Below are 24,787 nucleotides of genomic sequence, written 5' to 3' on the forward strand. Positions count from 1 at the left end.
TTGTATAAATAAACTAGTACTTGATAAAGTGGCGATGGTGCCTCAATGAAATTGATTTGACTTCACTACTCTTAGATCAATCCACCACCATGTGGTTAGTGCTGTTGACGACAATGAAGTTCGCGGAAATTACGATGTGGGTGACATCTGTTAATTTTCTTTCAAACTACAATATAGGTGAGCAACAAAGCCAGAATACGAACCAATTGGGTTGTTTTATTAACAATAGAAAGTGTTATTGGAAATTTTTGTCTAAATACTCAAATAATATACATCTTTAAAGTGCTTTTCTGAGATAAAAACAACCACACATCCATAAGGTGTACCTCAACAACAATAAAAATGTAGTTAAAATGTAATAGTTGTTAAAATCCTATTCTTGAGCCCTTTTTTGGTAATTTCGTGTAGAAATTCAAGTCTCTTCCTTCCGTACTTACATGAACAAATGCGTTTCCAATATTTAAGTAACTCATGAGGCTGGGAAGTTAGACCTCTGTCTGTAGACACAAACTTTTAATAGTTTTTAAGTCCATATAATACTAGGTATATGTCACCTTCTTTTAGTGCTCTGCTTATGACTCCAATATATTCCATAATGTTAAAAAGGGATACTTGAATTTTCGTAATTTTGAGACCGATTTTTAAGCACACCTTTTTGTTAAAATCACACAAACATGTTTACGAAATAACGGTAATTACAAAATTGAAGAAAATCCTACCAAAATCACTAAAAACATAAAATCAGCATCAAACACTCATTACAGATTATATTGTTGTTCATCGCTATAGAAGCTAAATTCAGCGCCATCTGGTGACACGTAATTTTCACCAATAACGTTTATAATTTTTTTACTAACTGTTAATTTATCAAAGATAATTTCTCTTTGTTGCATTCTCATAGCCATATGTCTTTTAGGTAGGTGAAGTCATATTTTTCGCAAAAAAAAACGGTTCTAATACATTGAATTAAGAAAGTATAAAAAGGCCGTTTTCAAAGGTTTACATAGAAGTATATGCTAACAAGCCATACAATACATTATCCCCTACATATAATTTTCTGGTACAAACAGGATGACTTTTTTTCCAAAAGTGTAGCTCTTGTGTTCTTCACTCATTATTTATGCAGCTGTAAGAGAAAAACAAAAACGAAGCGATTAGACGAATTCTAAACTGATGCATTGAAAACTTGAAGGCATTGTTATTTTAAAATAATTGTTAATCAAATTAGTAGAAAAATAATTAAGCAACACAATAAACTGTAATGTTATCAAGGTAGTAGAAGCTCAATGTTAGTATACTTGTTATAAAATAAAAATAAATTATTGTCAATAACAAATGCGTAAATAAGTGAATCATCAAATTTTTAGATATATTTTTTGAACGTTATTTTTGTTATGATTTATTTTTCTATGTGATAATAAGTACCTCATTAGTAATAAATTGGTAAAAATGACGTAAAGACGATGAAGACAAATACTTTGTTTTTATAGCTACCATTCCTGATTCAAAGACATAAATAACAAACAAAAAAATTTCTTTTATGAGCGCAATTGGTTATCATCTAAATTCACGAGACTGCCATTTACAAAGGATTTTTCTTGAATTTCTTATAATCTATTTTATATAAATAAAGTAGTTCATTTAACAAAAATATGTTTATTTTTAAAAAGATAAATCTTAACATGTGTCAGCCCGTTTTTTTAAACATGACGTTATTATTTTTTGTACACTGCTTCCGTCTATCATAGGCAGTGTTCCCAAACGTACGATATTTTCGTATATTTACTATTTTCTGTTTTGTACATTACTAGTAAGCGAAAAAAGACAATTTTGATGATTCGAAGGGGAAATGTGCCCCAAAGCCAATGATGCCAGCCATTCGCTGTCACCTGTATCACCTCGTTATCGACTGTTCCTTACTATTCTTAAGTTTATAAAGTGGGTGAATGGTCTGATTAGTATTTATAACGTTTTATAAATTTTGAAAGCGGTATTTTCAAGTGTGTTATAGTACAATGAGCTTTAGAAAAAGAAGAAACAGTTGCCGAGAAACATAAAAGTTTCGCAATCAATGGTTCAGGCTTTTAAGGAATGGCTTTAGTCGGCAAATGAACCTTATAAGGCTAAACGCCGTTTTAAGCCCGTTTTAAGCCCTAACTCGGCCTTCAGCGAATAAAAAATAGTCGAACGAGGCCAGATAATGACAATTTGGTTGGTGCTCGATCTCTGTGAAGCCACATTCGTGTACAGTAGCCTTGGGAAGCGAAGTACTATGGACTGGAGGAATGTCATGAAGCAAGCACACACATCCGCTAATTTTGCCGCGCCTTTTTTTTAAATAATTTTCTTACGTAACAGCCTTATTACGTCAGAGTAATATGCGGTGTTGACAGTTATATTTAATTCCTTTAAGTCAAATATAGGATACCCTCACACGCACCTTTGCTTTTTTTGGCACGGGCCCTTCTTTCCGTTGCAACTCAATGGAATCTTTTTGGATGTCGGATCATAGAAAAAGACCATAACTTCTGCACTCTTTACAATGGATGCGATCAAGCTTTCTTGATCCTCTCGGCAAAGCTCTAAAAATCATTCACAATTTTCTACTCGACGCTGCTTTTGCATTGTGCTGAGGCACCCATCTTGCACTTGTTTTGGAAATGACGGTGTGTGTTGTAATTTCTTTTGTTTTTAGGAGCCGGTAATTTTCTATACTAATTTAAGTTTTTTTGGAGTAGTCACAGGACCTCCCGCACGTGGATAATCTTTTAATGATTCTCGTTCCCAGCGAAACAGCTTAGAACTATTTTTAATTGTTGAAAATGATGGATACAAGCCATCGCAATTTGAGAAACTTTTCAAAATAACGTGACTGAGTGGTCAAACGAACTATCTATAATAAAATGGGTCGAACCAGCAAGTTTAAACTTTGTGTAAAGACTTATCACTGACTTGTAGACACATTATTACTCCTTCTCAATAAATTTGTTTCGGGAAAGGATAAATTGCTTAATTACTAATTTGGCAAATAAAAATTATCCTGCTAGTAACATAATTTTTCAAGAAGGTCTTATTTACCCTCAACAAGGTAGAGCTCCACCACATTACTGTCTTCCAGTTAGACAGTGGCTAAAAGAGAGACACACATAGAGGAGCGATAGAATGGCCACCAAGATTTAGCGACTCCATTGCATTGCATTCAGTTTTTAAAATTTAGTTGAAAAAATACAACCCCAGATTTAAACGATTCGAAAGACTCGTGAGAATATTAAGAAAAAAACTTTATTTCTGTTTAGAAAGTAATAACGAAAAATATTTTAAAAATCTAATAAAATTTAATTACTTTTCATAATTTTCTTATTGTAAAATATAACCTCACATTTCCATTTGAGATTGTAGGGTTTGCATCGTTCCCAGTTCATGTGTTGAAGTAATTTAATTAATCTACAAACAATCCCTCTTGAAATAAGTTTAACGTGCATTTGTATATTTTAAAATTTTGAATATAGAGTGGTATGTTCATATATCATTTAGACACTCTGTATAAAATTGTTGATGGATTAAATTTCATTATGTGTGTTTAATTTACATAAAAAATATTGGCATTAAAAAGAAAATATTCAATAGTAACCGTGTTGTGTTGTTTATCTCTAAAATGATAGTTAAATAACAGATTGTGTATTGTGGAAGTTCAGTAGATTATGAGAAGGTATCGCGGTGACTATAATCGTTGCTATAGTAACGCGTTATTCCGCCGAACACTTGTATTCAAGGTTATAGATCAACGACACGAGCATGTTCTCTAAACACGACATATTAGATCATTTTATAGTTAGATACCCAAACGTATTGCGAGACAACAATATATCAGATGATTGGAAAGATCTACTGCATGAAGTTTTTGTAGAAAACGAAACCGTTTTACAAGATTTAAATAAATTTTTAGAGACTATTCCAGAAGATTCTTTACTTCCAATTCGTTCTAATATATGGTCGTTTACTCGGTATTGTAAACCGGAAGAAGTGAAAGTTGTAATAGTTGGTCAAGATCCGTATGCTACTAGAGGATGGGCTCACGGTTTAGCATTTAGTGTTGAAAAACATATAAAAAAAATACCACCATCACTAAGAAATATTTTGAAAGAAGTAAAGATTGATATTGGAAATTCAAAATATGCAAAATCTTTGAAATCGTTTCCTTCTAATTATGGATATTTGGAACATTGGGCTAAACAAGGAGTTCTACTATTGAACAGCGTTCTCACTGTAACAGTCGATAACAGTAAATCGCACTCAAACAAAGGTTGGGAGACTGTGATTTCTAAACTTATCGTCAAATTACAAATTGTAATAAATACCCAAGAGAAGTTTTTAATATTCATGCTGTGGGGCAACGACGCTAAAAAAATGGAAGAATTCGTGAACAAGAAACAAGGGAATAAAGTCTTACTTGCCGGACATCCTTCTCCATTAAATCGACTCCAAAGTTTTCTAGGATGCCGACATTTTTCGAAAACCAATGATATACTCACATCAGTTGGCATGAATCCAATAGATTGGTCATTAACGTAATTGAAATACTTGATTCATTTGTATTTATTTGTAATATACGTGTTTCAAAGGCTACAAATATTATTTACTATAACCATTGATCCATAATGTAGACCGAGAGCTAACGTGTAATAAGCCAGATCTATTAACTTGTCTACTAGCTTTTCCTACCAAAAAATTTGCACTGTTCAAGCGATAAATTTATCAATTAGTCGTGTGTAGACGGTTGCGATGTAACGAATGATCAGATTAAATGAAACCTAAATACCCCAACGTATCTTTGGAAAAAACATGAATGCGAGCAATAGTAAAGAAGAAGACATGCCGCTTAAAATTTTTCAAAACCCTATTCATTTCTTAAGCCGCAAAACTGTCAAAGTATATTACAGAGTTGATATTGAAGATAGAGAGAGCGGTATGTAAGTAGAATTGTACTATTGGGAGAGAGAGAAAAAGCATTCGTTTACCACTCTGTATGTCTCTCTACTTGATATTTATATTATAGAATTCTCCTCCTATGCCGTTCCCACACCTTGAAACTTAGACGTCATGACCAACCAATAACAATAGAGTGGAGAGGGGTATACCAATGCTCTTTCTCTCTCTATCAGCAGTACGGGCATAATTTTATTAACTCTATATTCCCACTAGTCGAAGCTTCGACATCTTGGCGATCCTATCAGAATAGAGCAAAGAAACATTGAAGTGGTATAACGACGTTCTTTCTCTCTCTATCTTTAACATTAACTCTCTTAAAAGTAAAAATAATTTATCAATTTTTGCGATTCAAATGGTTGTCGCATCTCATTAATTAATGTAAGTTTGTTTTAGATGTATCAAACGTTCGATAGGCTTTTTTAAAACTATTATCCGGGATCAGATAGATCAACAATCAGCTACAAAAACTTTTTATGTTCATTGCTTTAGTTTAGTTAATTTAATTTTTCTGTTTTTATTGGCTTTAATTCAGTTGTATAATAGATTTTCGGTGTTTTAATAATGATTATTGAACAGTTATCAGCGATTTACCAACACATACATATTTTCCAACAAATTTCTGTACCAATAAGTTGTTTAAATGATACTTTTATACACACAATTATTTATTAAACTTAATCTAAAATCCTCAACCGAAAAATGCGTGACAAATGACAACGCCCATTCAACTTAGTGAAAAGTTAACAAGGTTTTCTGTTTCCTGTGATTCGACATTATTTAGTTCCGTGATTTACAAAGTGGTCGAGTGGTTCAAGAGAGACTCAACGGAGGTCTACGTTGTGTGTGACAAAAAGTAGGGGTCCACAATCGTAAGCAGGAGTCTATGAAAATTTGTTTGGTTTGAACAGTGAAGAACTAAAATATTGGCTTGACTTCTCCTATCAATATAGGCAGATAATATTTTAAGAGGCTCAGTGACTGTTATTTATTAAAACTTGCATATTCCATATGCTGTATAACGCGTCTAGACTTGCTGTTGCCGCGCCGGCCGCCATCCCGTCCGAAACGCTTGTTCTGACGTGCATGAGTGAATATCACAGAACGGGGAGATTTGCGGATAATACTTACAAAACTCAAACCCACGGCCGGATTAAGATTTATAAAGCGCGGGGCCACCTTAAGGAATTCGGAAACCCGGCAAAATTAAAAAATAATATCAATAAGCTAGATTTGTGGTATCAACACATCAAAAAATACAGAATGTTTTCCAAATGATCAGGCCCTCTTAGACCTGGGGCCTGTAGAGGTTGGCTAACTTTGTCTTTTTGATATCCACTCACAGCACAATTGATTTTATTATTAAATAATTTACCCTATTAAGCAATCAATTCTAGCCTTTTTTCCTCGAAAACTGTTAATTCGTCGTTGAAATTCAGCCACTACGCAAGTTTCCATGGATAGATTCTAATGTTCACTTTTTTTCGAGATTTTGAAATTTGTAGTAATATAACTTAATGTAGTCCACCGGATCCAGCAGAATTTTGAAAGTGGCCTATGAAAAAGTTTGGGAGCCAATGATTTAGTTACACAACCGAGTTTTCCTACTTGCAGTTTGGAAAATCAAAATTTTGTTTGCTTTTTTATCCTTATAACGATGATTTATACTTTTATGTGAAGTGTAAAAAATTTTTTGAAAAATATTATATAATATTAAGGTAAGTAATGTAAAGATAGCACAAATCAAATATTATTTGAATTATGTTGAAGAAAACAAAAAAATATGAAAAGATTTTCTATTTTACAATGGAGTTGAAGATCATGGAAAAAATCAAATAGACCAAGTGTAGGATAATGTTTCAATGACCCAGGGCGGTCTAATCGAACTGTGAAAAACATTTAAATACGGTCCCATGGACCGTAGAGTAGGTTTGGAATAAAATACGTCATGCGATTCATAGGATCGCTCTGGGCTGTAGGAAGAATTTAGTTGCAGGCCAATGAACCTCACCGGGTCTCAACGTGTTAAAAGATACAAAGCGTCAAAGCTTCATTTTTCAAATATTAATATCTCACTACTCAAGTTTAATTATTAATATGTTTAAAAAATATTATCAATTATTATATTTTAAGGGAAGTCCAAAAGTACTTTACTGTTCCTTACCCCATTTAATAATGAGATGATTGCAATCTTTGTTGCTTTGATTTATGAAAATTCCGCTAATTCTTTCAAAGCTCACCCATCCACCTCTAGACATGGGTCTGTCGTGAACGTTAGTTATTAGTGACGTTCTCGCCGCGAATATAAAGATCTTAGTACCAAAAGAGTATTTCAGATGCTGCTACGCTTAAAGCCGCATCACATAATGCAATACAACGTTTAAGAAATTGCATGCAAGACTGTGTAAACAGTAAAAGTAAACAAATTCCTAACTTAAAATTTTATCTAATATTTTCTACCTAGTTTAACAATGAAAATAACAAAGCTAAGTTTTACGAAAGCTGATCTGTTAAGCCAAAGTAACTAGATTTCAACTTGCATGAAATAAAAATGACACAAAACCGATAATGTCATGAAACAATCAGATGAATTATGTCATGAAATAATCAGATGAATTTCATCTGCGCATGTTTTTGATCAAGAAATATTGCGTCTTGCATTGTATTAGACGTTGTATTGCATCAAGTCAAGCGGCCTTTAGTGGAAAGCAACTCATGTAATGAATTTTACTAGTTTAGAAGCCGCTCCATTATTTGCATTAAATTAAATATTAGTTCGGTTTCGAATGTTGAGAACAGCGTTTCGGAGTGCTGTATCATGTTAAATATATATTTTAATTAGTTTTATTAGTTATTGTATTAGTTTATGCATTCTATAGAAACATTGATTCACTTAAATTTTGATTAGAAGCTATCAAATTTAGATGCGAACTCGAAAAGATATTTTCTCGACAATTATTTTAAAAAAACAATGCATTAAGAAGAAAAATGATTAAAATGACTGATTGAACTTTTGTTGAGGTTTACCAATTGAGGTTTTTTAAAAAATATTTTTTATATTGGTACAGATAAGGTATGATCGAAAATAAATTCATAAAAGTCATTTTCCTCATCATTAAAACGAAAAAAGCTTCTAAATGTTACCAAAAAAAGCAAAAAAATTTTTGTCGCCTCCATTTAGAGTTGATCTGGTGGACTAAAACCTTCTGAAAATTAGTAAATATATTATTTTTCAACAACTTACTGTTCCAGTGTGACTATATCCTTATTTCCGGTATGAATTTGAGCCAATCTTAGAGCCAAATCGTTTGCTTCCGAACCTGAATTGACGAAGTAACATACTGAGAGTTCCTCGGGCATAGTACTGAGAATTTTTTGAGCACAAATAAGTATTTCTTCATGTAGAAAACGGTTGTTTGTACTTAAAAGTCCCATTTGTTCACTTCCTGCCTTAACTACCGCCGGGTGGCAGTGTCCAACTGTAAAAAACAATATTATAAATATGTATCTACCCCGAAACTTACAATGGAAATTATAAGGAAAATTTACATTAAATTATTTAAATTACATAGCTGTAAATAATGGAGTAGTAGAGAAATCACAAATGTATTAAGTGTGTGACAAATTATGTGACCACAAAAAACCTCTAATAAATGACTCCTGTTACTTTTCAGACATTGTTTCCAGAAGTATTTAAGCAGAAAACAAATTTGTGAATGAATCAATTACTAACAATTGTATGAATAAAGCATTCAAACTACAAGAGAGAGAAATGATTTATTCTCAAAAAATTGTTTGCAATTTGAAGACAAAAGTTTCTGATAAACTAAGATACTAATAACCAAATAAAGACACAAATAAAATAAAATATGAAGTATACTCAAGAAAACTACAATGAATAAAGAAATTACCTTTTGAATTGTACATCTGAAAATTTTTTATGTAATTTACATTACATTTTAATATCCTCTGCGAAACTCACGGTGACAAAAGAAGAATTAGATTGTGCCTTAACTTAGATAAAACGAATTTACTGATTTCCACAGATTGTGAAAGCGCTCTGGACAAAAATCACTTAAAAATTGATGTACTGATTCCTCACCACCAGCTCTCCGAAGAAGGCATATAAAAACTAGAAAATTAGTTATCCATACTCAGAGATAAACCGAATTCAAAATGAATACGGTTCCTAGAAAGCATCAAACATTGCTGAGATTACAATGCTACCTGTAAATGGAATCTAATGCTGAGGAAATCATTCACATCATCCTCGCGACTAATTAAATCTCTTCACACTACTCTATTAGTCAATTAGATCTCGATTACCTTGTAACTATTTATACTCTTTGAACATGTTTCTTCCAACTTCAAACTTCAACAAACCACACGTATATATAATGCTCTATTTTCTAATATTGACGTGCTCGAGAAACAATAAAGCGGTGTAGTGTTAATATGAACAGTTTACCTTCAGTCTCTGAAGACGATAACTTGTTGTTATCGAAACGCGTATCAGATAGTGTAATTGCAAGTGTTGGTGTAATGATAGTTGGCCTTATTTATGCCCAATTTTACAAATTAAGTTGAAACCTCAAACCAAAGATACCATTTTTTTAACGTTTTATAAATGGCGGTCAAAGTGTAGCTTAAACTTCAGTTTAACATGAGAACTTTTTCAAATTATTCACATTATTACCATATTATGAATAGGTTTGGTAAGATGATTGAGAATTTGCACTTATATTTGATGAAATCGACGACGATGATGAAGAAATTATCAATATTGTCGACGTCCCAAGAAAACAAACAGGTGATTCGTCTTAGAGCAAATATTCAAATTATCCCATTTATTTTTTAAATTTGTTGTTCTTTTTGGATCAGACTGATCCTTTGTATTTCTTTACGAGGTTAGTTAAATGCACCACTTCAGTTTCAGAGAAATTGCAAGATCTTTTTGTTCTTTGTTCTCTTTCGTTTGTACAACTGTCTTAAACAATTTAACAAAACAACTAACTATTGACAGACAAATGTCTGGTTAACTGTGACTTGTAAAATAGAGTTCTTGGTTTATTCTTGGTTTAAACTATAGTTCAAACCATAGTTTAAACTTTAGTTTAATCTCCAGTTTAACCCTAGGTTGTAAAATTAGCTAGTTTCTCCAAAACACTGTTCCGGATTTATATGACGATTTGACATTACTTTTCAGATTGGAACATTGGTTTATGCATGAAGAAGCCCCATCTAATGTTAGTATCATTGTCGTCTTTCGGATTCATAGAATATCTTAAGCAGTCAGTGCTTACGTCCTCTAAGCAACTTCTTAACTAACTTGGGTTTGTCGCGATGTTGTCGACCGACACAAAAAACTACTTGGGTACTCAGTTAAAGTTAAAAGAATAGAGATGGGAGAAAACGAAAAACGACAACTAAGTGAAAAAGAAACAAAACTAGAAATCTGAAGAAGTTGGAAAGATATAAATTCCTACAATTATATTACGGAATGTTGTTTTCAATACATTAATTTTCCCACCTTGTATATTGTGGGATATTTGGTTGATAAAATTTCTGTTTGTTGGATTAATATAATAAGATGTAATAAATTTTTATTTTTATTCTGCTTTGTGGATGGATTTCTCAAACAATAAACTAGTGACTTTTAACCCGATCATCTTATCATACGGAAAATTTTTTGCTAATTCATAATTTTCCTGTTAGATAAGGTTTATGAATATAAAATTTATTTATTAATCGTCTAAAATTAAGGACATGAAAATTTCCACAATTTGGTTAATGCTGATATAAACGGTATTTAATTGCGTCACAGACACTGTAAAAATCTAAAAATATTCCAAATCAATTTACAAATATTTTCCACTTACCATTTATAAGATTAAGAACATTTTTTAATATCTTTTAACGTATGTGTAATAATTGAATAATATGTGAAAATTTTTATGTAAATATTGATATATTTATTTTTATCATCTATAAACTTCAACAAAAATTCCAAAGTTTGATAATTGATTGAATACATTTAATTGGTTATGGATAATGAGAAAACAATTTGAACCCATAAAATAAATAAAAAGATAATTCAATTTCTAGGACCCATAATTTTCAATTGACGTTATTCAACGTGAAACTGTGATCAAACTTGAGTCAGGAAAATCTTGAAAAACAAGACCGAGACTAGAATAATATTGGTATTGGTTGTGGCCTCGGTTTCATTCCGTTGACCTGTTATTTTTTCGAATAATTCGGTCGATTTGAATGGATTTAACGTCGACTTGTGTCCAGATTTGACAACTAGCGAATTTTGGAACTGAAAACAAATGCCCCAAAGAAAAAAATATCAATCAAATAAAGAACTACTACTGAAACGATGAATATCAAAGAGAAAATTGAGAGATTAGAAAAGCGTTGAAATGTCAACTTATAACTTAAATTTGATGTTTTTTGGAATTTTTTTCAAGCAACGAAAATAATTAACTGGATTACCACATTTACCAGTTCAAGGTGAAAACAAATGAAAAAGTCGTAGTAGGGGAGTAGTACGGCCGCTATTGTTTATTTTCACCTACAGTATAGGCTGCTTGACAAGGAGCAAGACAATAAACCACTATTCACTGCTGCGTGGCTCCCAGTCCTCCAAAACTGAAAGTAGAGTTAATACATGCTAGTATTAAAAATACCGAACCAACAAGGAAGTTAAATTTACCACAAAACATGAAAAAAAAATCACAAAAGTGCTCCAATTATTCAATTGAACTAATTGTCATTAGCATAATCTTTAAACCAACAGTAAAACCAAATTATGAGTGGTTGCAATGAGCTGATAAAGTTGGAAATGCATCAATGAATCAAAAGCTGATCAAGGTCGTCTTGTTTTATGTCAAGCAGTCTTGAGTAAAGTCAACATTGCATTAATAATTTCCACCCTCTAATAGAAGACACTTGGAGAATAATTTATTCCAAATATAAAATCAACTGTATCATCATAGTACATTTATGTTTACGCACGTAACAAAATTGATTATGTGAACAAAAAGTAATGTAAGTTAATAAATTCGTACTGGAATTTCTCAGGAATGTGTAAATTAATAATAATAGTCTTTTTCACACAAACGTGTATACGTACCATGAGCAACATTGTTGATACAATCCAAATACGCATCAACCTTTTCGTCGTACATATACTGCCCTTTCGCCCTAACGATCTTTAGAGGATTTTGACGGAAAAAGAGTTGACATGATTCTCTAAAACAGATTAATACCAAAATTAGCGGTTTTGAAGATATTGGTATTTTATCATTTGTTTTATTGATAACAACTAAATTTATATTTTTCAAAGTAGTGCCCTTAGGTAGTTATACAATTATCACGATGATAAATCTAAAAGGTTCCTTTTGGAATGGCTTCCATTTGTCGTGTCGTGGTTCTGCCAATGTTAGTTGGTTAAACGTTTATTATAAATAAACTAACTAACACATTATAAATAATAAAAAAACCCATTATGGAAAAATCATTCATATCAGATTTTATAGTTGAATGAATGCAAGTTTTTATTAGCTTTTTAGACAATGGACTTAAGTAAGTCAAAGAGGACTTATATGTATAAAAAGAAAAAAAAATGGAAAACGTGATAAGCACTTTTCATGAGAAGTGAAGTTTGTTGCACAACATAAGTGCAAATAGACTTATTTGTACCAATTCCAGCAAAAGTATGGAGGAATTACTCTCCGTCAATATCCCGCTTTTGGTAGGTTAGAGTTTAGTTAACATAGGGGTCAAATGAAATCTCATTACATAGAATTTTCAATTCATAAAAAGTGAATAAATTGTGTTAAGACATTTGCTATATAGCTTAAGGGACATTCATTAATTACGTGAACTCAGAAGGGGTTCAATGGAATCTCATCAAATCTCATTTCAACCGATGGGGGATAATCGAAAAACTTCAAAAAATAGAAAATATCACATATATTAAAGAAAAATTATTTAAAAAATTTATTCAGCTGAAATAAATCTAATGGCTATTAAAATAATTCAGTTTGAGAGTAATATAGAAAATTATAAAACTATTGATAATAGATGTTGTAAGACATGCGGTATTTATTTCGCTTCGTGTGTGAAACTGCAGAAGCACAGATCAGTTCTTCATGCGGTTCGACAAGAAACTGTAGTCAGGATTCAACCAATGTGTCGTGCTAAAGAGCTGCTTTGCGTTCTGAATGAAAGTTTTGAATGGATAGACGAAAAAAACGTAGACATTTTCCGTGAATGTCTTCCAGCACTACCAGAAATCCCAGATGATGTGTCCATGTGATCCATGAGTCTTCATGGATCGAGTAGAAATTTCAAAAAAGTTTTGTTTTTATCTGTTTTTACTTTGAATTTCATTTAATTTAAATAAACGAACTATAATATACCTGAACGTTTATTATTTTTAGGATAATAAACAAACATTTAGTTCAAAATATTTTTAGCGTCAAATTCACGTAAGAGAAGGGGTGGTCCAGGCAAATCTCATTAAATCTAGGGAGTCTAAGCTGGTATATGTGTCCAATATTTGTACAATTAGCGTTGTCAGGACAAAGTTTACATTTTTGATCGCGCAAAGGGCCAAAATAAACGGTGTCTGGTTTATAACATTTCAAAGTCAGTCGAGTCGACTTTCGATGATTTCAAAAAGCTGTTAGCACACGAGAAATAACCTATTTTAGGTTGATCAGTAACTAAGATTGATTTCTCTGTTTTTCAGAATTACTTAACGACCCTAGGACAACGCGAGAGTTTTTTCCTTGATTATTAATGATGATTAATACTGTAACTAAAATGCTTGTTGCAGAATTCAATTCTAAATATTTGATGTGTGAGGTAATTTACCACTGTATTTTGAAAGTAATAGCCTGTAAATATTTTTATTGTTGAACTTCAAGAGAAGTTTTGTTTTGGAAAGTAGCTGCAGTGACTTATTTGTGCAATTGTTTTTCATTAGAATTCAATAAAAATATGAAAAATGTTGACTGAATAATGCTGAGACAAAAAATCCTCAATATTATAGGGTTTCCTTTTGCCCAAATTAAATTGAAACATTGTTTAAATTGAAAACTGTTTGTGATAAGTCAATTCACAAAAGGTGGATATGGACAGCCATATAGAATTTATTTGTTTATTCATTTTAATTTTTCTAAATAGATAATCGATTTATTAGCCTTTTATTTTAATAATATGATATTAATTCTATTTTTTTATTCCTAAAATTAGTTTAAAATAATGCATTCTCAAGCTCTTTGAAAAAATACTTATTTTTATCAGTTGAAAATAAAAAATAGCAAATATAATTATTTCAAATGTTTTTGACTAATACTAAGTTTTATTATTACTTATTTTTAATCTATGACATAGTCAAAACAACCTACTGACTTTTATTGAATGACAATAACTTAAACTTTAACAAATATTTTTTCGTTTTGCTTGTTTAAAAAGTGTTTATTAGCAAATTTTACAAATATTTGATATGGCATATTTTGAGTTTGCTTAATTGTATGTATACGTACAAGTAATATATAAACTTGATGAGGTGTTAAGTTATTGTTAATTATGAATTTTAAGATTATTTATGCAAATTATTATATACCTGTTTTTATTTAAATTATCAGAGGATCAACATAAGTATATTCTTATATGTAACAAGTAACCTTTTTTCGTCGAATGTTAATATTGTTGCATGAGCTGTAGGCGAAAAAAGCCCTTTAAACACGAATTGTATACAATATTTTTCTACTAGCGGAAATTTTATCAAAATACATCAAATACATACTTTGTTAGAAGAAACTATAATGCATTTATTGATTCCTCATAAAAAATATTATATTTTTATCAATATTTTGAACATTTAAATCAAGATTAGAACAAATTAGCTAAACAAAACGGATTCAATTATCAAGAATACTAAAATTAAAGGTGCACTTTGGGCAGATACTGAATATGTGAATGCCACCTACTACATAAGTAGAATAATAAGAAGTGGAATGAGCGCGACTTGAACCTGAGACCTCCCGTATGAGAGCTTCGTACTCTACCCACAGCGTTACGGAGACATTAATAATAACTTTCTTTACGAACTACTCCTTAAATTAGTACGTGAAGTTTTACGCACTGAAAAGTGTGTCTGAAATACGTACTCACAACTTAACTAGATTATTAATTTTGAAACAATGAATTAATAGCGTACTTTAATTTGATCAGTCTTGGCAAAATAATAAAGTTTGATAATAGGGAATTATCGGCACGGCGATTTTATTTGTTATATATTTGACAGCCTCGCTCGCGCACATGGCACCATTAATAACCTTAGCGCCGTCTTTTAATAAAAGAAGGCACTAACTTATTAAAATCGGTTTATGGTTTTTCTTTCTCCATACCTGATGGCTGATTGTCTATATGAGTCGATGAAGACAAAAGAATATTGGTTTTAATACATAATCAAATTGCCGGTGCTTGCTATATAATTTAGTTTTTTATTTGTATATGATTTACAAACCCCAAAAAAATCGTTATCGCTATGAGAATGATATTGTGTTTTTAAAGTAAATCGCATTTAATAATCTTATAGCTAATCCCCATAACTACCACCACTTTATGAAAAGACAAAATTTTATGTTAGAAATACCAGCTATGTGTCAAATGCGACAATCTTCCAATAACTATTTTTAAAGTCGATTTTTTAAAAGTAAAAGCAAATAAAGCCAATTTCAATAAAATCGCCATTATTGCGATAATTCCCTAATATTTAAGACAACTTGTAATTAACTTATTGCTCTTTTTGTGTAAAATGTAACTGACTGCAAGGAAATAATTTGAAAACAAAATGAGAAATTCTTGATAGATAAGGCATATATGAGAAATATAAGGAACGAGAAAAGAGATTGTTGTTATAGAATTTGTTTAATACAGTTGCTTGATACCCTACAATTACTATAACAAAAATTTTTTCAAGATTATTTTTCCTTGCAAATCTTACAAATAATAAACATCAACAATTTATATTCTGCTTTTTCTATAAAACTCTTTATGCTCTTTCGTGCATTAGAGTATTGGGATTTTAGTTATTATTCTCCTTTTTTTTCATTCGTTCCGATCCTTTACTACTTCATTTATCTGCTGTATTGTTTTCCCTTGTTACTCTACTCCAATTTATACAATTTTGTAATTTAATTGTCAGAAAGAAACTGGGATGACTGTCTACTGACAGAGTTCTATATCTTAATTTGAATTAAAAAAATTTTTTTTTTCAAATACTAATTATAATAAAATCAAAACTTTGTAATATTAAAAACTGTACATATTTGATATGGTGAAACATTTTTTCAAAAAGACTGTATAGACAGTATAATGCCTTACCATGTTCTACTTTTAAATATCAATTGAAAAACTTTTTGGCAATTGATTCAAACCCACCTATGCATCAATCTATCCTAGATTAAAAAGAATATCAATGTGAAAGTTTAATTATAAAATTTGGAGATATTCTGACACTACGAAAAGCATAAATAGAATGAAAAAAAGCAAAGAAGCACTTTGACATATGTTTTATAAATTAAAAATACAATATTATTTTCAAAATTCAATTCACAATTTTTATAATATAAATAAAATAAACCATTCCATATCAAGAAATTTATTTTTTTAACGTTCGTAAAAAATATAACTTACCCAATAAGTTTTTCTCTAAGAGAAATGCATTCTTGTTTTGATAGTGACATTTCGAAATTTATTTTTGGTGATGATTTTGAAAATATGAACGTCTTAACCCGTTCGGCTATTTGCTACTTGAGGACAGCTACAACCGCACGTTAACGATTTGTATTTACCAATTTATATTGGAGGATACTGTATGCGCGCGCTTCCCAATCTCAGACCGGATAAAGGTTCAATTGTTTTAACGTTATCAGTATAATTACACATTAAAATATTTTTATTACAATGATTTTCATTTATATACACTTAAATAAATCATGAAGATTTGGGCAAATATAATAAAATAATGAATTGAAATGAAAAGTTACATTTTTGCACATTTGAAATGAAAAAAAGAAACATTGTGTTCAAACAAATGTTTATTTGAAATAAAGAACATAAATTATTTCTTAAAAACAATACTTTCCAAGCTGCCGCCCACACGCCGCCGACATTAGCGAAACCTGTTTTCAATAACACAGCGTTGGATAGGTTATAGTTCTTCAAATATCAATTGTTGATTATAAAAACCGTTGCCGAGAATTTTGTTTGATCTATCTAACATATTAGTAGATGAGGCGTAGATACCTCATTTAATAAATTTATTATTTTTATGAATACTTTTGAATTATTATAAATTGGACGGGATTATACGCCGTTATTTAGATAGATGCATTTAATTGTAGTCCTACTTGGAACTTAGAAAAAACATTATCATACCTTGCTCACTTGCTCACAACTAAATATTAAATTATAAAACGTAAATAGATGAGTAAAATGTACCTGCCTGTAAAGGAATTTGGTTTAAACAGGATACCAGACTTGAATTGAGCCCTTTTTGATGCACAGTAACCCCTGTTGTGACTACTCGATAAATGATTCTTATTATGATTGCATTATTAGATTGCAAAATATTTTTTTTAAGCATTCAAGTATATTTGAAATAACTTCTGTGTTTGTATATCTAAATATTTACAATTAAATTCATACCTGTTTTATTTTCACTGCACTGTGCAATTTCATTGTCATTGTCATTCGCCCATGATCTAAAGAACGCCATATTTCTATTTATTTAAAGAAATTTATGAACGCCATTGCTTATCACAAGCTGGCTGGCAAGAATATTTCGAAAAAATTGATTTTCATTGGTTAACAGTGGAGATGATAAGTCCGCGTGGACTGACGGTTTGTTATATGTTTGTCGAATTTTATACGGGGAGTAAACATTATTTTTCATTTCTTAATTTGATAAGTGTCGCGCGTAACTGTCTTCTGTAATTGATATTGGAAGAACTATACCTTTGATTGGAGTATTGTTTAGGTTCCTTCTTGTAAACTCGACTTTTAATAAAACCCATTAAATGAAATTAGCTTGAAATAGGTCAGTGCAGAGGGAATGCCAATTAGTTTTGGAACGTTCTTTGACCATGTGTAAAGTCTCGTTGGCTGTATGACAAGTTGCGCCCTCTTGCTACATCTATGCTTAAAATAGATTTGATCCAACCTCCTAGTCGGTACCGTTCTTGGAAAGGTTATCGGAAGCGTTTAAATGATATTTTCTGTGCAGTCTCCGGCTATGCACGGTTCTTGTAACATTACTTGCTATCAACCAACTATCGAAAAGACCGACAGGGAATCGATTCACGAACGATACCTAAGTCGTTTGAAACAGAAAACAGAATCGTTCTTATAACCTATAACGCTAATTGCCCGGATGGAACACGTAATCTCTAATGCGCAGAATCGTCCCCGTACCAAGGAGGGTTTTTTGATGGGTTGGAATGAACCTAATGATGTAACATTTTCACATATTCTATTGAGTTACTGAATTGCCGTGTACATTTTCAAAAAAGTTCGAGCCCATTATGATACATACGTATTATCTCCCAAACTATCAAATTTAAAGAATGTGAAGATTTTTATGTTTTAGTTTATTACAATTTTGTTTGTTGATATGCCGATTTAAGTGAAAGTAGGCTTGGTTCGAGTAATGCGAATCAGCAAAAAGGGATTCGTAGTAGTATAGTCAACATTGGAAGATTTTCTTGTATACTTAGGCAAATAAAAATTGCTGGAGAATTCCATGATTGCTATAGCATGTCATATAGAATCAACATAAAAGAAGTGTTAATCCTTTTGCTATTTTCCATGACAATAGATTTCGCATAAAAAAGAAAAGGAAACTTTGTAATAAATAACTCCAAATTACTAGGACATATTCACCAAAACGAATTGAGGGAAATTATTGTGGAAATTAACATCGGACACGATAATAATCAAACAGCAAGAATTAGAACTGGTGATAAGATACCATTATCTAGACACATAGAAAAATAAATGAAACACAACATAAGTTTGAAAAAAGTTAGGGGCAAGACAATAATATAGAGTATCGAATCCTAGACAACAACAAAAGAAAAGTAAAACTGAAATGAGATTCTCAAGAAAAATAAATGGAATCGTAAGAAACACGATAATTGAAGAAATGCAGTTAGGCTGATAAGGAGATATGTAGTGAAAGGACTAAAACGAAAACAGAATTACAAAGGAAGTCTATGGCGTCAAGATGCACGTATATGATAGAAATGTCGCAACAAGAAGTCTTAATTGATATAGAGAAACAGGGGCTTTAGTGGAAAGAGACGAGCAGAATAGGAATATGCAGATGTAAGTAAAACATTGTAACGGAAATACCGCTGCACGCCATCTGACGGCGACTGTCATAACTTAATGTAATGAAAACTATAAAAGAAATTGTGGGTGGCTTCATCTATGGGGCAACCTTTGAACTATTATTCTATATATTTTGGAGGATGAAATTAGTTATAACCAGACCCTTTGTAAGGTTCTACCTTGTTCTGAATCTTCGTATATATAAGGCAGGAGCTCATAGTGGAGTAGATGAATATTGAAGAAACGTGCTGAGCAATAGAAAACGATATGAATGGGTTATAAAGTGAAGTGAAGGTCACTAAATTGTTAGTAGTTTTGTAATCATTGTGATAATTGTGGTGTAATGAAGTTTTGTGTTAAATAAATATTAAGATAATAACAATGAACAATTGCAAAAAAGAACTTAGTGAAATTATCATATAATGTGATATATTCCAATTTTACTGCCCTTATGCTAACTGTAATCAGATAATTCTGATTAAATAAATGATAACACCGTATAAATAGGAATTTTTTAAATAATCTTTTCTTCGAATGCGCCATTTAAATAGATTAAATTCGCCTAAAATTAAAGTTGATTATAAATTGATGATGATATATTTTAAATGTCAAAAATATGTATTAATTATTGTGGCTAAGGATTTGAGATGTTTAATTGCCCCAAAATTCAAAACAAAATTGTCGCGATATTCCAGATTTACTCACAAATAAACAACGAAGCGAAATGGAAAAAATTGTAATTATTTTTAATAAAGCTGGGGAAAAACGGCCGATTTTTTGAAGGTATCACACTAAGAGAAGAAAAAGTACAATGAAACAAGTGAGGAGAATAAATCCCTCGTAACTCTACATGTATTTTCAACATTTTTGGTACCCCTGTTTCTTTAGATATCCCTGAACATTCACTAGAGATTCAATAAAGTTTTCTAGGATAATTTCTTTTACTAACCCTTCTAATACTCTTAAATATTAAATAAAAACTCTATTGAATATCTAGAACTTGGGTACTTATAACAACAATATGAATCATTCAGATCCATTTAGATGATTAGTAAAAAGGTGCTAGTGTAATGGGTCCTTTAAAATCGTTCGAACAACTTGCCATTTATTATCAAAATTATATTTAATATCATTTAATAATAAAGACCAAGAAATTTTACTCGAAATTAAAAGACACAAATTAGATATATGCGCCCTTTCGGAGACTAAAAAGAAGGGCAAAGGCAACAGCAAATATGGAAATTACATTCTAATATACAGCGGCAAGAATAAAAATGAAAGAGCAACATCAGGAGTTGGCTTACTGCTACACGAAAGCTACGAGAACCAAATCAGCAATATAATATACGTTAACGACAGAATACTTCAGGCGACGATCAACCTACAAAAATCAAGACCAACGATATAATAAGTATCTACGCACCCGACAGCAGCAAAAGCAAGGCAAGAATTGGCGATGAACTTATTCCCGGTATCAAAAATCGATTTAACGAAGAAACAATCAATGAGAGTTGTGAAAAAATGATACAGCTATGCATACACAATGAACTAAGAATTAATAACACCTTCTACCTACATAAACCACAACATAAATATACATTCGAAAATACACGAGGACATAAATCAACGTAATTACAAAAAAAAATATCCATCCGACAAGAATACAGGACACTAGATCTCTAGCTTTTGCAAATGCAGGAACAAACCACCAGCTTGTAATGCGAAATGCGAACAACCATTCAACGTTCTTGTAACAAACCTATCGAAGAAGTAAGCAAATTGAATATAGAATCCCTATCAGACGAGTCGACAAAATACCTTTTTCAACAAAGGCTCAGAGAGAAAATTGCTGCTAATAATATCCAAGAGATAGATGACATCGAAACAGACAAAACTAAGAACTAATATACTACAAGCAGCAGAAGAAGCCTGTGGAAGAAGGACTATAAAAAAGGGGGAAGAACAAATACAAAACCGTGGTTTAGACAAGAAGTCAAGATCCTAGCCAAAGAGAAAAGAAAATCGTACCTGCAATACAGATCCAATGCAACAACGTATAATGACTATAAAGCTGTAAGAAATAGAGTCAACGAAAATATTCGAAAAATTAAAAGAGATCACTGGGAGAAGTTTTCGAATGATATGGAACATGACTTATATGGGGGACAGAACAAAATGTGGAATCTTCTGAGGGATAGGAGAAAACCAATAAACGAATACATACAAAATACAAAAATCACGGCAGACGAATGGGAAAGACATTTTGAAAAACTTTATAGTTCAACACAAGCTAACGTATCAGCACAGGAATTACCCTACGAAGATGAAAACATCAATGGAATACAAAATAGGATTTTCTCCCTGTATAAAATACAACAAATGATAGCCAAAATAAAGAACAGAAAAGCCCCAGGCATCGACGAAATAACAAACGAAATGATCAAATATGGAGGCGACAAACTGTATGATGAACTACAATCCCTATTCAAAAAAATCCTAGAGGTCAAAAATGTACCATCTGAATGGAAAGAAAGTATTCTGATACCGATTTTCAAAAAGGGAGAAAAAACCGATCTCCAAAATTATCGAGACATTAGCCTGATGAGTACGGTTCTGAAACTATTCACTAAAATCTTAGCAGAAGAAGTAATGTCTACCGGGATATGTGAAGAACAGCAAGGTTTCAGAAACAACAGATCTGCTATAGACGCTATTTTTATAATGCGCCAAATAACTGAAAAAGCCATAGAGTTTAATAAGGCAGCCTTTATTTGCTTCATTGATCTCACCCAAGCGTTTGATAGGATACGCTGAACTGATGTTATAACGCTACTAAAAAAAGGAATGTTCACCCCAATATAATAAGAGTTATCGAAAAACTTAACACCGATAATTATACCTTTGTGAGAACGGCAAACAAATTAGGCAATAAAATACCTGTGGCAACTGGTATCAGACAAGGGGGTAGCCTAAGCCCAATCCTGTTCAATATTATATATATATATATAAATGGACGAAATCATCAACGAAGTAAAGCAAGCCGGGAGAGGATACCGAATGGGAATATGCTATGCTCATGACGCAGTAATCATCTCGGAAGACGAAGATAACCTACAGAAGCTCCTATATAAATTCAAACAAATAGCGAATACGTACAACATGCAAATATCCACAAAGAAAACAAAATCTCTGACAATGTCTAAAGAACCGAGAAGATGTAAACTAGCGATCTACGATCATAGTGTAGAACAAGTAATGTCCTTCAAATATCAAGGGACAAACATAACAAGCGATAGAAATCTAAAGAAAGAAGTAATAGCACAAACAACGAAGGCAGCATTAATATCAGGATACCTTAGAGATTTAATTTGGCGAAATAAATACATGAGCACAAAATGTAAAATTAGAATATATAAAACTTGCGTAAGGCCGGTCATGACATATGCAATAGAAACTAGAGCGGAGAACACAACCACTAAACGGCTCCTAAGAACAACAGAAACGCGAACTCTGAGATCAAAAACAGGACATACGTTACTCGATCGGAAGAAAAATGAAGAAATAAGGGACATGTGTGATATTCAAGATGTAGTAAGATGGGCAAGGAGCCGCAGAAGAGAATGGAGAGACCATGTTGACAGAATGCCAAATGAACGGTTAGGTTAGGAAGGAAAAGAAACCAGACACAACTCGACCTCCTGGACGACACGACCACCTATAAGGTGGTATGAAAGCTGGTCCTCAGCATCCCTACTACTCCTGGCAAACCCTTGATGAAAATACAGGACCTAGTCCTAACGTAAGAAGAAGAAGAAGATATTTAATAATTATCCATGTTGCCATCGATAATCGTAACCATAATAGTAACAGTTTAATACAGGGTGTTCGGTAGCAAAATTAGGTTTTGAAATCTATAAACCAAAAAAACTACAGAACATATGCATTTCTAGTTTTAATCAATCAATCAAGGTAAATAAATACGGGTTTTATTTTTTAAGAGTTACATCGTCCAAATATTGACCGTTTCATCGGACAAATTCTTGGAACCTGGCTTCGGTATTTCTTGTTACCATTGATGCCATTGACCTCGCGAATTATATTTTCTATCAGTTCAGATATTGTCGCCGAGCTTGTTTCGTACAGTTTTGAGATACCCTCACAGAAAAAAGTCAATGAGGTAAGATTCGGGGGACCTGGGTGGCCAAAGAATGTCACCAAAACGGCTTTTTCGCCTATAACCGTCTACGGAAATTGCTTGCCCTTGATGATTTCCAAAAAAATAAGTTTTGTCTTTTAGTAGACCAATAACGATAATTTTGAATTTTGGTTGTTTACACTTCATTACTACAATAGATATTGTTCACTGTGAGAAATCGCTCCAATATTGTCTCACAGAAATTTTTACGCATATTGTGATCATTAGGCTTAAGCGCTTGCACAATTTGAATTTTAAATGGATAAAATTTAAGATCCTTCTTCAAAATTTCGGCAACTATAGCTTTTAGAAGTCCCAAAGTAGCCGCTCTCTTGCGAACGGACTGACGCGGAGTTCAATCTTTTCATTCGTTCTCGATGCCCTGCTGAGTCCCGGTGGTGAGTTGTTTTCTGCTGAACTTGTTGCTCGGAGCCTTCGTACCCATGATCGAAGCAAATCTTCACTTAGGGTGTCACGTAACCGTCGAATATTGTAACGTAAACAAAATCTTCGACGAGCAATTCTGCCACCGGACACCCTTTACCAACAGAAGCAGGCTAAATCGTTTTAATAACGTGAATCATTAAGTACTATAAAAATTTTATATTCATCAACTATCAAACATAGCTATAATGTATAAAACAAAACATAACCATTATTTTAAATTATACATGTTTAAAACAACCCTACATATAAATCGATGTTTACTTAGTTGTGACCACCAGCATCGTTTCCGCTCTGGATATCACAAATCAGTATGTTATAGGGGTGTTTGGCATGGCTTGCGTGTGTCTTTGATCCGGGCTGGTCTCAGCTTTGAAACACAGATCAAATGAATCTTGTGACGTATTTATATTTTGACTTGTCTAAATTCGCTCAAAAGCTCTTGTTTAACAGATGTATATTTGTAGCATTGTGCGCTGTGTACGACCACAAACTTTTTCGAGACATATCAAAGTGCGAATAGAATCCGAATGACGTAAACCACAAAGATAAAAATAAAGTAGCGAACGTTTGGTCTCGACCTAGTCAAGCAAACATAAAGTGAAAGCAATAAAAAGGTATATTGATGACAACCTTTCGACCACCGTTTGTTCTGATGCAGCGCAACATACTCGTAAGCGCTTATATGGCATCCAAGGATTTGTAAATGAGTTCGTCTGAAAGCAAAAAATAATATAGTTTAATAAC

General features: G+C 32.1%; 2 protein-coding genes across 2 annotated transcripts in view; one reads left to right on the forward strand and one right to left on the reverse strand.

The window, feature by feature from the left end:
• The window catches only part of LOC130452391 (alanine--glyoxylate aminotransferase 2-like), a 28,016-nt gene extending 10,898 nt beyond the window's left edge, over nt 1-17,118 (reverse strand). Inside the window, exons 1-3 of the mRNA XM_056791642.1 lie at nt 16,705-17,118; nt 12,125-12,243; nt 8,231-8,465 (exon numbers count right to left, since the gene is read on the reverse strand). Coding sequence (XP_056647620.1) covers nt 8,231-8,465; nt 12,125-12,243; nt 16,705-16,754 — 404 coding nt within the window. The 5' untranslated portion in view covers nt 16,755-17,118. The remainder of the gene's footprint in view (nt 1-8,230; nt 8,466-12,124; nt 12,244-16,704) is intronic.
• Nucleotides 1,139-4,630, forward strand: LOC130452392 (uracil-DNA glycosylase-like). The gene has a single exon (XM_056791643.1). It carries the CDS (start codon nt 3,796-3,798, stop codon nt 4,570-4,572), a length of 777 nt encoding a protein of 258 aa, XP_056647621.1. The 5' UTR covers nt 1,139-3,795; the 3' UTR covers nt 4,573-4,630.
• Nucleotides 17,119-24,787: the final 7,669 nt, after the last annotated feature.

This window comes from Diorhabda sublineata, chromosome 1 (genome assembly GCF_026230105.1).
Source record: "Diorhabda sublineata isolate icDioSubl1.1 chromosome 1, icDioSubl1.1, whole genome shotgun sequence".
Taxonomy (NCBI): domain Eukaryota; kingdom Metazoa; phylum Arthropoda; class Insecta; order Coleoptera; family Chrysomelidae; genus Diorhabda; species Diorhabda sublineata.

Bases quoted from the DNA above. Each gene is read 5' to 3' on its own strand.
- LOC130452392 (XM_056791643.1), top strand. From the start codon at position 3,796: ATGTTCTCTAAACACGACATATTAGATCATTTTATAGTTAGATACCCA.